At 40.7% G+C, this 14,769-nt stretch overlaps 1 protein-coding gene and 1 long non-coding RNA gene across 4 annotated transcripts in view; one reads left to right on the top strand and one right to left on the bottom strand.

Annotated features, from left to right (window-relative positions):
• Nucleotides 1-57: 57 nt before the first annotated feature.
• The window catches only part of pex5la (peroxisomal biogenesis factor 5-like a), a 73,806-nt gene continuing 59,094 nt past the window's right edge, over nt 58-14,769 (bottom strand). For all 3 annotated transcript variants that reach the window (XM_047336842.1, XM_047336841.1, XM_035647203.2), the window contains 5 exons: nt 13,387-13,457; nt 11,741-11,959; nt 9,709-9,874; nt 7,373-7,530; nt 58-4,894 (listed from right to left, as the gene is read on the bottom strand). In XM_047336842.1, the coding sequence (XP_047192798.1) occupies nt 4,693-4,894; nt 7,373-7,530; nt 9,709-9,874; nt 11,741-11,959; nt 13,387-13,457 (816 nt within the window). In that variant the 3' untranslated portion in view covers nt 58-4,692. The remainder of the gene's footprint in view (nt 4,895-7,372; nt 7,531-9,708; nt 9,875-11,740; nt 11,960-13,386; nt 13,458-14,769) is intronic.
• The window catches only part of LOC118317986, an 86,832-nt gene continuing 78,056 nt past the window's right edge, over nt 5,994-14,769 (top strand). Inside the window, exon 1 of the long non-coding RNA XR_004795585.2 lies at nt 5,994-6,126. This is a non-coding gene — a long non-coding RNA (uncharacterized LOC118317986). The remainder of the gene's footprint in view (nt 6,127-14,769) is intronic.

Here is a 14,769-nt window from a genome sequence, read left to right on the forward strand (position 1 = left end):
ACAGTTCAAGTGTTGATGTTTTCCTTTCAGAAAAATGAGACACGAGAGCGTAGAATATATAATAACAGTTTATTTTAAAAGATGACTTTCATATTGTACATTTCAAATGTGCTAATGCTTTCCTTGTGATTATACAGGGAGAGTTATATGCATTATAGTAGGTGTTTCAATAAATTAACTACTATATATAAAGTATATATTTTCCAAGTTCATTCATCAAAATATCATTTTATTCATAAGTCTGATGCATTGATAAATAAACCAGGACAAACTGCTTTTGTACACATTTTGAATTAAAGGAGTGAAGAAAGAAATGTACACATGAACTGATAACTTTCATGAACCCCAACCAATGAAGGTGTACTAAACATTTTATAAAGGCTTTAAAAAGGTGTGCAAGAAGACCAAACATATATTATTTGTGCCATTAGTTAACAAATGCTTTATCAACCAAAGTCTGAAATTTTATTCGATGAAGCCTGCAAAACAATGAAATAAGACGTCATGAAATAAATAACATCATGAATAAATACAGACAAAATACATTACTGAATATGTCATTGTCTCTTTTCATGATAACATAACATTTCAATTTAATTTAGTTTGATTGATATATTTTTATAATGTCTTTGACAATTTTCATCACAAAGTCTTAGCCAGTTATAATTGTGAGTCTTTTTTGTTTCAAGAGGACAGCCAATCACAGAACTGTCCTCAATAACCTGCTCTAAAGTCTGTTTTTTTCAAAAAAAGACAAATTCAATCAAGTGTTATCATAATGAGAGGAGTTATAAACGTCACCATTAGGTAGGTAAGTTTGAGCAGGGCTGTGTAAAGTTGAAACGGAATATATTAATATCATTGAATTAAATATGATCTGTAATTTTATGTTTTTCCTGGGACCAAACAGAACTAACGAAGCTGTAATGCTCTAAATGACATTAAAACTATATATATGTATATTTATATGATCAAGTTTCAACATTAAAAAAACCATTTGGTACACAGGCTTTATAGGTTGGGGTTATAGCAGTGGTTACCAATTCATACAGAGTATAACCATCATTAGCCAGTTTTGGCACTATACTAGTGTTGAAGCTCAAGTATGTTCAGAGGAGATGAAGTGTGTTACGCCTTGTGAACAAGCCTCACACACTCCCTTGTTCTAAGCAGGAGAAAGCATCTTATGTAGAATATATACTGAATATGCACCTCAGTTCTTGTCAAGGCTGCGGATTCTAAAAGTGTATTGTAAAAATATAAGGAAACGTCGTGATATATATTTCATTTGTATATGCTAGTGAGAGAGAAAGAACGGTCGTCCGTGTATTTCATGCATACAAATGAAAAAAAAGCATTCAAGAAAAAAAAAATGTAGAGGATCTATCATGCGATCAGCCTCAGTTCCTCAGGAGCATGCGTGAAGCTAGGTCAGTTCACCTGAGGAGGTACAGTAGTAGGTTCTACAAAACAGGTAACCTATCTCAATTCGCTGCAGACCAATGTGCGCAGGAGGGGTTTAGAGTTTAAGCCAGTAATTTAAGGTTTTCTTTAAAAAAATAAGTTTTTCCATTTTCAACACCTATCTTTCAAATGCAAAAAAGCAAAGGCCCATAACCACATAAGAAAACTTGAGTTGATTTGGAAATCACTTTTTTTTTTACCAGACATCATCTTTTTGAGGTTTCTACAGTTCAGTGTTGGAGGACCAGGGACAGAATATGTGATCATATTAGGAAAAAAGACAAGAAAAATAGAGTTGATACTGGGCTAAAGACGAGCTCCCATGTCAGTCTCTCAGGGAACCCACAATTGTTCATTGTTTATGGAAAAGTGGATGGAGTGAGTGCTTCTAGCTGCAGAATGAGCACATACACAGATGTGATGGAAGCAGCGGTAGTTTGAAGCTGTAACTAAGAGTCTACCGCTCTACGACTCTGTGTTAATATGCTCACAATGACAAGCCAATAATAATCAGATAATGTCTACCCTTGTCACCACCTTAGTTTAGTATTAGTGCTCTAAACATTGCTAATTTGCACTGACCACTGGATAGATACAATTTTATCTCATGGTGCCAGCTCACTAAAGTGATCACAATTCATCCTGAGGGGGGCATTGATGTCTGAAGGAAATTCCATTGCAATCAATTTAAGTTATTGAGCTTTTCCAGTCTGTACCAAAATGGTGGAAAACCCAACATTGCCGTCTATAGAGCGACGCGGCCAACATGTCTGACAATGATTTAGCAGTTGAATGATAAGCACCTTTTCGACAGTATAACATTGATGGACAACTCTGTTCCGTTTCCCTAAAAAGCTACACTGTTAATTTCTTCTACTTTCATCATCCAATCTCAACAAATCTCAACGAGCGAATACATTTGTGCTTCCATTCCATCTCTGCTCTGGCCTCCTAACCTTTGTCATTGTGTCACCATCACCATCCACTGATGGATATTGTTCGTGGCGTGGACATATGTGCCGAGTCTCACCGGGGTTCCTCTGCCTCCTTGATCTATCTAACGTCACGATGGGCCACAGAGACTTTTGGAAGAATCTGACTAAAGCAGCTACTTGTGTTTCTCAACCTGAAGAGTCATATCACTGCTAATGTTTAAGTCTTACATTATTTTTATTAAGTAATTGGCTCAACAACAGTTACAGTGTTGAACACTTGAGAAGAAGAATTTTCCTTCTCCAAGTGCATCTGAGGTGAGATAACAAAACAGCACTGATTCCGTCGGGTGCAATTGAGGTAAAAAGACATATCGCTACACAACAGGGTGATAAAACATGAAGGCTACACTTTAGGTGGGTGGTGTGTATGTGTGTTTTTTTCAAGAATCACTGACTATAAAATAAATCCCTCTGTTTTTGTTGTACCCCATTTTCCTAATGAAAATTATACAGACCATGACCCTCAACGGTATATACGTAGTTTGCTAGATGAATTCCTCTTGAACTGGTCTCTGGATTAGTGTTCATGCAAAGCACAGAATCACTACCTCCTTTTATTCCACGGAGGGACAAACAGACAATTTTGAACGGCAACATAAAACATGACCTTTTTGCATAGGATCAGAGATAAAAACAACTTTCTACAGTGAACCCAGGCTGTGGACACACCTGTCAACCAGCAAGGTGCTGAGCTACACACTGCAGCATTTTATCCATCATTTACTCTGTGGCACGGTTGAGGAACATGATGTTCACTTCTCAGAGTGACTTTCAAACCGTAGAGAAGCTGTCTGCTAAAAAGCATGTGTTAAGAAAAGGCTTTGCCTCTGAGGTGGTGGTGCAGAAGATTTATCTGGAGCACGAGAGTCATTGCATTTCATGCAATCACGTGTTCTGTAGATGCACCATGATGTAAATAGAAGATTACTGGCCAATAAAATAATTTGGCTTGTTGGCATTCTGTCTGGGCTAACATAAATATTTGAATCATACATAATGACTGAGGCAAACTGATTTAATTAAATGTATGAGCTCTGCTGCCTGTGGAGGCGCCGCAAAGATACAAATGACTGCATTAGGAAAAAACCCATGCTGTCATTTTTACTTGGCTGGCAGCTACACATCTTTTACCTGTAAGGTGATTATACTGTATTGAAATGAATACAGCTGGTAAAATTACGGTATAATGCTGGCATCAAATGCTAAAGCTTCTAGAGTCCCAGAAAGTGAAAATGAACAAGATATTTTTAGACCTGGAACAACATTGCTGCCCAGCGTTTGTGTGTATTTCTCCAACCGGTCAGCATAAAGGGAACGAAGGGAAGCTAGGAGCCAAGATCCATCAAAGAAAACAAAGAAAACCACAATGAACAGCTCAGAAAGCTTTCAAGTTCAGAAAATAGCGGTCATTTAAAGAATTTTTAACTATGTCTGAAAATGGCTTAGCGTTTCGTTGCCATAAAAATAGTATAAATAAATATTGTTGTTCGCATGCATTTGAGTAAGGCTTTAAAACCTGGCTTGCACATTCCACTTGGGTTAGGAAGTTTATCTGTTTGTCTGAAGTGCAATTGGGAACTTCTAAAAGTATGTTCATTTTAAAGAAGAATCCATTAATGAAAAATGCTTAGTCATGCAGTATCATTAGTCTCCATTGAAAGAGGATGAAAACAAGCCAGGACAGGAGGAAGTGGTCCAGGTCATACAGTGCAGTCTTTATCATATGCACACTAAATCCATCCCTCAGGATAGTGAGACAGTTTGGAGTCTTTGGAAGTTTTTTTCTCTCCTTAAAACCTACTCTTTACCCTGCAAACAGCATGTGAGAGTTCCTCTGTGAGATTCTCAAACTGTCTGTCCGCTAAGCTCTGTTCCACCGGATGAGTCAGTTTTTAATTGATGTGTTCTCTAAGGCATTGCTCATACAATCTTTGCCTGTCCTTGTGCTCTTCAGGGAAATCACAAATTGCAGTGCAAATCCATCACAAAGCAGTCACTTCAAGCACTTGGTAGAACCTGTCCTCGGAGCAGCTCCAAGGTACTTGGGCAAAAAATATATAATATAAGAACTTTGAGGACAGCAGTTAATTTTGACGTAAATAAAAATCCACACTTTTGTCTCTAACATCAGATCCAGTCTTTTCGGACGTGTGCACTTTGGGCTTTTGGCTGTTGGGTAAAAACTGAGGAGTAATTGAAGGGGGGAGGTGCTATCATCACAACCTCCCATTTCTCAAATGTCTAGGTTGAAGGCCCGCATGAGAAGATCCAGGTCACCAATGTTTGCAGCCTGGAAGAGTTCGGGCTGGTCCATCATGGACAAAGCTATCCTCAGAGCAGCCCAGATGTTTCCAGACATCACCTGGTGGGACTGCTGGCGACTCCGGCTTTTCCTCTGAAGGCTTAGGGCAGTCAGGAAGTTACTGGCCGCCTCTCTGGGGAAGCAACAATAAACGCAGTTTGGTTTAAAGGATGAAGAGACATGGTTTGCAGACAGTTATGAGACATGCATGGGTGGGACGAAGAAATCTTTATCAATCTTATCAGTGTATAAAGTCTTTAGACCTCACATGGATACCAACCAAGCTACAAATATGTTTGTCAACTATCTTCTTTGCTAAATATAAGTTGCTCCGGTGAAAAATATCTACAAGAATTCGCTATAAATGTTTCAAATGTACACATTCAATACTGTGAGCACCACAAAACCAACTATATTTACCCTTATGAGGTGGAGACAGGAATATCACAGTCAGGCAAATAAGATATATCACAATAACTGCACAAGTCATTCTTCAATTGGCATGAACCTAACCTTTCAATGGTAAGTCCTGTTTAAATTTTCTTTTTTTAACATAGCATTGTGATAAATGCAGCAACATAACCCCCCGGATTTTGTCCATTTGGTTTGTTATTATATACTGACTAAAGGTGCCCAAAGCTTTGCTCAAGCCATAACCACGACACTGCACTGACATTTGAATAAAGGCAAATTTTAACTGTCTATTTGCTGCAAGGCTTGTATTTACTTCTTTTCAACAACTACAATGCAATTTACCAAGACGTATAAACACGTGTACAGCCACAGCACTGCAAGTGGCTGGACTAACTTCAATGAGCAACTAAGGACATGTTGGCTTATGGAAGACAGCTGAACGGGACTGGTCATTGAACCAGACGACTGCCCTTGTCAAAATCACTGAACTATCCCTTTAAATGAATCAAAAACACCGGTACAGACTGGGGGGAATCACAGAGGAAGGGAAGCACAAAGACTAAATGGACACAAGGTGGGCGGGGCTGATTGAACACAGGTGAGACACATTAGGAACAGGTGCTGACAATCACAGGGGGCGGGAGACACCAGACACACAGGGGAACAGGAAGTGCGGTGACACAAGGCACACGACTTCAAAAATAAAACAGGAAATAACAAACTAGGAGATAAACAAACAGGGACAACAAGGTGACTTAACTAAAACCTAGACACAAGGACAGCGACAGAACACAATCACAAGAGCAAGCGAGAAGCAACAAAGAAGTTCGCATAGTCGGAAACGTTCCGATGCGACTAAATGTGAATGGAAAGTGTCGGGGAAAGTGACACCGGCACGTTGGATTAGCACCGCTTTTGGCAGCGTCATGGACTGAATCGTGATAAAACAAGGTAAGACATCATTTATCTAAGTCGCTGTTTGTTGTGAACTTTTTTTGTTGTTGCTCTTTTTCGGCTGCTGGTTGAGTGAAGCTTGGTCACGGAAAGATATTACGGCCACCGGCGTTTGTGTTTTTGTACAGTTCGCGTCTTTTTGCGACATGCTGCTGTAGCCGTTTGGTGTTAGAAATAGAATTGTGTTTAATTTAGCCCCATGTCACGCGTGTTCAGCTGTGCTTCTCCTCGTTACAGGCATATATGCCGCATGGCTACATTGGTCCATGTTTAACATAACGTCACGCGACTTGTTTGGCGAGGGACGAGGTGGTTGCCCCAGGTAACGGTGGTTTATTGTTGACTCTCCCACGAGATGCTGAGGATCCCTGCTCGTCTTCATCGAGCTAAGTACTGGCTATTAGTTGTTCTCACATACTAAAAAGTAACTTGTGTTCAATTCGTATGATTGGCTGGTTGTCTCTCAGTTGTCTGAATGTTTGCACTGTTCCTTTTTTGTGGCTGAGCTTGTTGCCTTTGGATGTGGTCCAGCAGGATTCATTATGATTCTGTCATGATAATGATTGAGCTAGTGAATTGGTTTTCGCTCCACATTTCCATCTACGTTTTTGCTGATTCACATGATAATGCCTGTATAATATTTGGGTTCACAGGAGGCACAATCTGTTCTTGTCAAACAGGGAGAGAAAAACATTACATTAGTAATTAGTCACTTTTACATTTTCTCCACACTCCTCTTTTTGTTATCGGCCAAGTGTTTGTGAACTTTTTCCACTCAAAAATCAGCTATTACAGTAATCATTACCAAAAAAAATTATGAATGTGCTGATAGCCATCGGCTCATGATAATTAATATGAAGATAATGTCTGCTGCAGGCCACAGATTTTGTGATTTGAATTACAGCTGCAATGATTAGTGCATTAACAATGCTTTGGAAGGGATTTGTTGGGAAATCAATGGACACATTGCAGTGGGTGCCTGGTCTGCCCACAGAAGATTCCACATTTTAGCTAAGCGTGGCCTCGTATATAAAGTGCTGTTACTGTATAATCATCTCTCCCCGGTCTATTTGCTGCTGACTTTGGTGTACACTTGTGGGAACGGTGTGATCAGAGCATATTGCAGCATCAACTCTGTACACAGTCTCTTAATTAATTTCTCTTTGCACCCTGTGGAAGTTTACCCACTGCATAAAAAAAGTAGAAACTTTGTCCAACTCTCATGCAGCCCCAGGCCACTCACCTGTGTGCGCCCAGGTTAATACAGCTGATGCCCAGGTTGTAGCGGGACCTGATGAACCCCGGCTGCAGCTCGAGAGCTCGCGTGTACGCCTCCACCGCCTCTTCGCTCCGGTCCCCGTTTGCCAGCGTGGCTCCCAGGCGGTTCCACAGCAAATAGTCCTGGGTGGAGGAGAAGGTGGTGGGTTGGAGGTACAGAGAATGTCCCAGGGTGAACGTAAAACATATGTTCACTGTGATGCATGTTGTCAGATGCTGTCAGCCTATGTAAATGCAGCTTGTCTATGCATTTTCTGGATATATTCAAAACACTCGGGTTCTTAATTTAACCTGAATTAATCAGCTACATCTTTTCAGTTATCTTTGAGTCTGAAACACCTCCCCGTGTTTTAAAGGCTTAAAGAAGTATCTAACAGTGCCTTCAACAGAAAAGTGCAAGTGAAATAGAGCTGAATAATCTGGGCTGCTACGCAATCTTCAGTGACAGCATGACAAAGCAGTTTTAGAGCAGTGGGCTATAATTCACTTTGTGGGTTTTTTTATTTATTTTTTTGGAGGCACAAACAGCTATGAAGTGTTTTGAAGCTTTGCAAAGCTCCCTGATGTAAAGCAACCTAACAAGGGTACTTTGAGGAGAGCGGAGTTACATCACACAGGGTGTCCTTGTCGTTGTTTCCCACCCGCAGGTAGACGAGCACATACAGAGGTCGTGGTCTGCAGTACAGGGGTCCTTCATCACTGTATAAGCCTAGTAGTGGGATATAATTATCTCCCTTTGTGTTCAGAGCTATTTTATTCCAGCAGGGGAGCCGTTATTACCAAGTCAAATGCGGTCGGTTGGATTTAACAGTGACTAATACTCGAGTCCCTGTCTGGGACGGTGCTGGGAGGACAGAGACTGATTTGCATGAAGGGGGTGTCAGAAAGGTTTGTGGTTGTGTTTGTCTGCATGTTTGTTCTGTTTGTTGTGTTGGTGCATTTCAGTGTATCAAATATTTGTCCGTGTCCATTTTTAGCTATCTGCATAAATCTGTGTGTGTGTGTGCGCAGTAGATCGTCCTGGATCCTTAGTGAGTGTGTTCCACTTGAGAGTTCATGAGGCCAGGCTCGGCAGGTCCTTGCTTCACACATTGGTGTGACCGTCTGATGTGCCTCACTGCATCTGTTTGCATGAACTCTCCCGAGGTGTTTGTGGCTCCATGTCTCTCAGGGTATGTACATGATTGAGGGCGTCATGTCTGTCAGATGTGTTTGCAAAATAACATGTGTGTGACGGATCATGGGCTGCGGTGGAATTGTCAACTTTGCTTAAGAAAGTTCCTAACTGAGCGAAATTGAATTGACTGAGTGAATAAAGTGAAATTTCATCGGCAGCCATGATCAGAGCTTTTCGAATTCTTTAAATGCTTAGGGTTAGGGTGTGTCCTATTTCCTTTGACACATGGTACACCTTCCTATGCGAAAATGCAGTTTACCATTGTCTTGACTGTCTACTCCTGCTCTTTGCCATATGTTGTACTATGTAGATTTACAAAAATGTCTCATATTCAGCCATACAGACTATTTGAAGTTTGAGGTATAGAGATAACCTCACGTTTTGGCTCGCCTGTAACATACAGCAACCAATCGACAGCCAACAGTGGACTACAAGGTGAAAAAAAAATCTTGAAAAATACACCTTCTGTCAATATCTGAATGAGCCTCTGATCTGCCATGAATGGTGTTTTCCCGGAAGGCTTAGTTCACATCTTTGGCACAATGCAGCGCCAGTTGGAGTCAACCAGATGTCAGACGTTGCCTCTGTAAGTAAACCAGTGCATCCCATGTGTTCACGAGCCACAGCTTACAGCCAACAGGTCTAGACTGGTTTTAAAATCATCTGCTGTAACCCCAACACATGCTGGGAGAATGCCAAATTCTTATAATGGAGATTGCCAAAACCCTCAGCAAATTTACAAATATATTGTTTTAAAAGAGCAGCCATGACTGAAAATCAGCTGCAACTTTTTTTGATAATCCATTAATCGTTTAAGTCGTTTAAGTTTTTTCTTATTCAACAGTGAACACCTAATTTTTGGTTGCACAAAACATTCGACATTTTATTAGTGAGTAAATCAAGAAAATAATCAGATCAATCTATAACGAGAGTAATTGTTACTTGCGGCGCTTTCTTCTAAGTATATGTCAGTAAACTTTGTGTTGGTTTGAAAAGTCAGGACCCAAAGAGATGTTTGTTGGTCATTTCCTTTTAGTAGACCAATGAGATTATTTCTGCCTGCAGAGCATCTATGACTCTGTGGGTGTTTTTCTGTGTGAGTGTGTGTGGGTTTGTGTTCCTACCTCGGGCCGCACCGACAGCGCTGTATTGAAGGCCTCTACAGCTTTGTTGAACTCTCCGCTTAGGTTGTAGAGCACCCCGAGGCCCGTCTGCAAATCTGGGTCGATGCTCTCCGAGTTGTGCTGAACTGCTTCCAGGAAGAGCTCCTTGACTTCGGGTTGCATAGAGCTGAGGAGACACACATGGGCACACACACACACACACACACACACACACACACACACACACACACACACACACACACACACACACACACACACACACACACACACACACACACACACACACACACACACACACACACACACACATAAGGATTAGTGACTCAAGGCTGCTGTGTGCGCTCTCTTAAGATTGCAGTGCTATGATGTGCATTTTGAACTTTTAGCCATTTGATTGTAAAAGATGAGGGAGGGAAGGAGGGAGGAAGAGATTGACCACAGCGTACAGCACAGATAAAATTAGGGAAGAAGAAACAGGAGAGAAGGCAGTTGAGGCAGTGGGTTTTTGTTTAGTTTATTTATTGTTTATTGTCTTTTTGTATTTTGTGTTCATTTGAATTTTAAATTCTAAACTCTAAAGTTTTTGTATCCTATCAAAACTGTGTGCACCTGAATCAATGTCGTTGACCTGAATCTCAAAAGTATTGTATCAGAACTCTCTCGCTTGTTTACTGGTCCCACATTGTTCCCGTTTATCCGGCTGAAATTCTGCTTCAACATTCCTCTTCCCTGTCAGGCGTGGCACCATGCATTCTCTATACATCGCAATACGAGGCCTATGCTCACAGTTTGAGAACTGCTGCACACAAGTGAAAGATTAAATAAATGACAGATAGACTGTTAGTTCTGCCTCAGTGGGCATTTGCTTCTTAGCTTTTGGTTGAAGATAAGGATCGCCCTGCTTGTCATGTTTTAGTTTCCATTAGGCCGAGCACAACACAGCTGTGTAGTAAAAGACGCAGGAGGAGGAGGGAGAAGTGCAGAGAGGAGTGCACAGCGAGGCTAAAAGAGAGAGGGATGGAGTTTTAAAGGAGGATATTGCCTGGATTAAAGGGGAGAGCAGAGTAATTGGGGTGTACCTCTATCCCTTCACACTGACCAGATGATTAATGATTTGATAAAGTGCGGCTTTACCTCTCGAACAGAATTAGGCCTTTTCAATCTGATACACCAGACCACCTCCTTTTTTGGGGCTTAAGATAACACAGTCAGTCTGACGCTCAGAGAAGTGAGAGTTGTTTGACAAGATGGATATATATATATAGCACCATGTACATCATCTCGCCAGTAACAATACACCAATACCATGTGGTTGAGAGACTCCACGACAGCTTGGTAGAAGTTTAAGGAAAACAAATGAGAGTCTGTAATAGCTGGTGGTGATCTGTTTTTTTTTAGTTTGCAACATGCAGCACACAATGTATCATATGTTTGTCTCTAATCAATGAATGTGAGCTGCTAGAAAAGTCTGAAATTCAGTTAAACCTGCATTTTAATATAACTTCTACATTATTTATATTTTCTAATTGTTTTCACATTAACATTATCACCCTTTCTATTAAAGATACCTGTCTGATACTTCAGGTACTTCATATCAAATTGTCAGTTAATCGTATATTATAACAACTAATTATTACCATAAATCAATCCCGCTCATTGATTTGCAACATTTGCCAGTAGATCTTAAAATATTGTTTGATTAATCCTTTAGTCTGTTGCAGAGCTGAAATCAACCCAGCCATCAACCATAATGTTTATTCTTTGAAGGGGGGTGGGGGCAAACCCAGCTGACAGTGGGCGAGAGGTAAAGTTCACCCCGGTTGGTCTACAGTCTATCACAAGGCCAGAGTTGAAATTATTTATCAATTAATCAGCATCTATTTTGGGTAACTGAAAAATTATGTCAGTAATTTTTCAAGCAAAACGTGAAAATAAAAAGCCAGCTTCTTAAATGAAAGGATTGGCAGCTTTTCTATGCCAAATATTATAATAGACAGAGTAACTATTTGGCTATTCAGTGTAAATACCATACCTCTCATGTCTGCCCATGTGGAGAGCATGTGACATCCTGCCTTGGGAGTTTGGGGATCCCATCAGGTGGCTCTTACCCTTCAGCAGTTGCTTGTACTTAGGATTATGTTGCAGCCAGCGGAGGAGGGCCTCGCAGGCATCGTGGCGCATACCAGTGTTGGTCAGGCTCACCGCCAGAGCCATGAGGGCTGGTAGGTTGTTTGGGTGGAGCTCCAAACACCTGGATGGAGACGGAACCAAGGCAGGGCAGAAGAGAGATGGGGAAAGTTGTGTACTTCAAAGGGAAATCTTGAATGTGACAGGCATTAATTGAGGCAGGCCGAAGCAAAGGAACATCAGGCAGGGGCTAATGATTTCTGGTTCAAGTCGGATGAGCCGCTCCTCTCCTGCTCTACCTCTGCTGTAGAGAAGCAGGCAGGGCTTGTTGATTTGCATTAGGTATGCCTTTGGAAATAAAAAAGTTATATCACCAGTTATATCATGTGGACGACTGCCTAAGATCGACACTGGCCTTTGTAATTAAAAAAGGGGAGAAGAGCAGTACTGTGTTGGATGAACATCTTGGATTATTTAAAAGAAGAGAGATGCCAAAACGGGATTTAGCTTTCATCAAGATAAATTTCAAGCCAGATTTTCTAAAGATGATGTGCCAACTTCCTTGACAAATCCTTGTTATCTCAGACTAACCAAATTATTTCAGTCCACCACTGCAATGTGCTGGAGGTGATGATTACATGAACTTCGGTTTAGGCAACACAGATCCGCTGTACACTTACAAGGTTGTGTTCCTACTTTGGTACACAGACAAGGTCCAAAAAATTGCTGACCAGCGCATTATTACATAAATGGCTTCCCATTAACCTACTTAAATTAAATAAACCAAATATAAGCGGCAGTTTTTGCTTTCTTTTTTTCAGTATTATATTGAGTTTTCTGTCAAATACCATGTGGCAAACAATTGACAGAGGAGTATTGTAGCATGATTCCTTCAAACTGAAGTCAAGAACTAATGGCAGGTAAACATATGAACTCACCTTACACCCAAACACTCCCCTCACAGACGGAGCTATTACATAATCAGCAAAAGTACAATATAAACCAGACAAACCACCTAAGGACTGGGGTGTCAGAGGACGCCTCAATGTGTTGGATTAAATGAGGGGATATTTCAGGGAATTCAAATGAATTGCATTCATTGTAATCCAATTTATTTAGAACAGAATGGATGATGTATGTTGCACTAAGAAGGAGGATGCTTTCTCCTGAATTGCTCTGACGTGTCAGTGTTCACACTGGCCTCAGCAGTGTTATGAATGGAAGTGGGCCACCTCCCATTGAGGTCTCTGTTCATTCCCCGGCCCTGTGCACTTACCGTCCATCTTAGGTCCCTCTATTTTAAGAATACAAAATTGCAGAACTTTTCCATCCAATTTTTGGGTGAAGAACATTGGAATAGAAATGCCATGAATCTCAGGATCAAGTTTTTCTTGCTTGATAGACTGTTACTGTCACAAAGTTCAATGAAATGTCTGAGGCAAATTTTGTAAGATGGGCCTCATCTTTTAACACAACATTTCCCTTGAGTACCACTTTATTTTGTAAGTATGATGGCAACTTTTTAAACCTGATGCAGTTTTTTCTCCCTACCTTTGGAGGGACACAATCGCTGCCTGCTCATTCTCATTTTCAGCCTGGGTGGTCCCCAACACTTGCCAAGCCTGCAGGAAAAAAAAAAATGCAGGCAACAGTAAACAGCAGGGTGGAATCCTGGACTCTATAGCCGGTATCCTCAAGAGGCTGAAACACAGTTACACTGACTTAGCAGCGTCTGCCAGGCACAAAGAGTCGGATCCAGGACAGAGCGACCGATGTTTCAGACGGAGCTACAGTGAATTTAAACATAACTTAACAGAATGTGAAAAAGTTCATGAGGTCAATGACATGCTGCTTAATCTTTTAGAAACAGGAACATTCAAATTTAGTTTTGCAGTCCTCATTTATTTAGACCCGAATGATACTCCAATTAGTCTGTCAACAGAAATCTGGGACTATTTTGATAATTAATTGTTAGAGTCATTTTTACCGTGAAATAAAATGCGTGTTTTGTACGACCAAGAGTACAGAACCCAAAGATATTCAAGTTAATAGATGAAAAGCAACAAGGAAATGTTTGGCACTTTTGCATGAAACATGACTCAAATGTTAACTCATCATCAAAACAGTTGGCTCACATCTGGGAAAATCAAATTCAAAGTACCCTGGATCAGCACAAGAGGGCAGAAAAACTAACCCAGAATCTAGAAAGTGAGATCATGAGGTTACTCCTCTGTATTTTGTGTCTACAAGGGCACAATTAACATGTTCTGAAGCCTAATCTCTGTAGATGCTTTCTTTTTGTTCCACTCTTTGAAATGCGCGGCAAAATAATTTCTGAATAATTCCGAGGTCTTCACGGTGGGGCAATAAGCCACTAAGCGCCCAAGGAGGAATTCTGGAATCGTATTAGTTCCATACACCGCGGGATAATCCTCTCCTCGGAGTAACTGGCACATTTCTGTACATTCCAGGGGATTCTGAAAGTACTTTGTGTGAAGGCTTTGCTCTTTCAGCCTGCAAAGAGGTCATTTCTTTTGAAATGGGGAGTATACAAGAAGTAGAAGAACCTGTGGAATGAGCTATTATATTTGTATTATGCTTTTGTCTGTCTTGTTTATTAAATTTTGTTTTGTCACTAAGTGAATGTTTCAAATTGTGACCTGCCAGGGGACTGCAGATGTAAATTAACCCCAGGCTAACTCTGGTACAGTGCATCAAATGTTTACATTTATGTTTAAAATTGTACAAGGTCCCTCTTAAATAAAAATAATGAATGAATTAATTATTTAACTGACCGAGCAAGTGGAAATTCTCTTCAACAGTGTGAACAAGAAAGGGATTTAAGATACAGTAAACAACCATGTTTAACAAGAAAATCAATCAGTGTCTAGCCCGTGGGTGCCGTGCTGGAAACCCAACTGCTCCAGTCTGGTT

The sequence above is a fragment of the Scophthalmus maximus genome, chromosome 13 (genome assembly GCF_022379125.1).
Source record: "Scophthalmus maximus strain ysfricsl-2021 chromosome 13, ASM2237912v1, whole genome shotgun sequence".
Lineage (NCBI taxonomy): Eukaryota > Metazoa > Chordata > Actinopteri > Pleuronectiformes > Scophthalmidae > Scophthalmus > Scophthalmus maximus.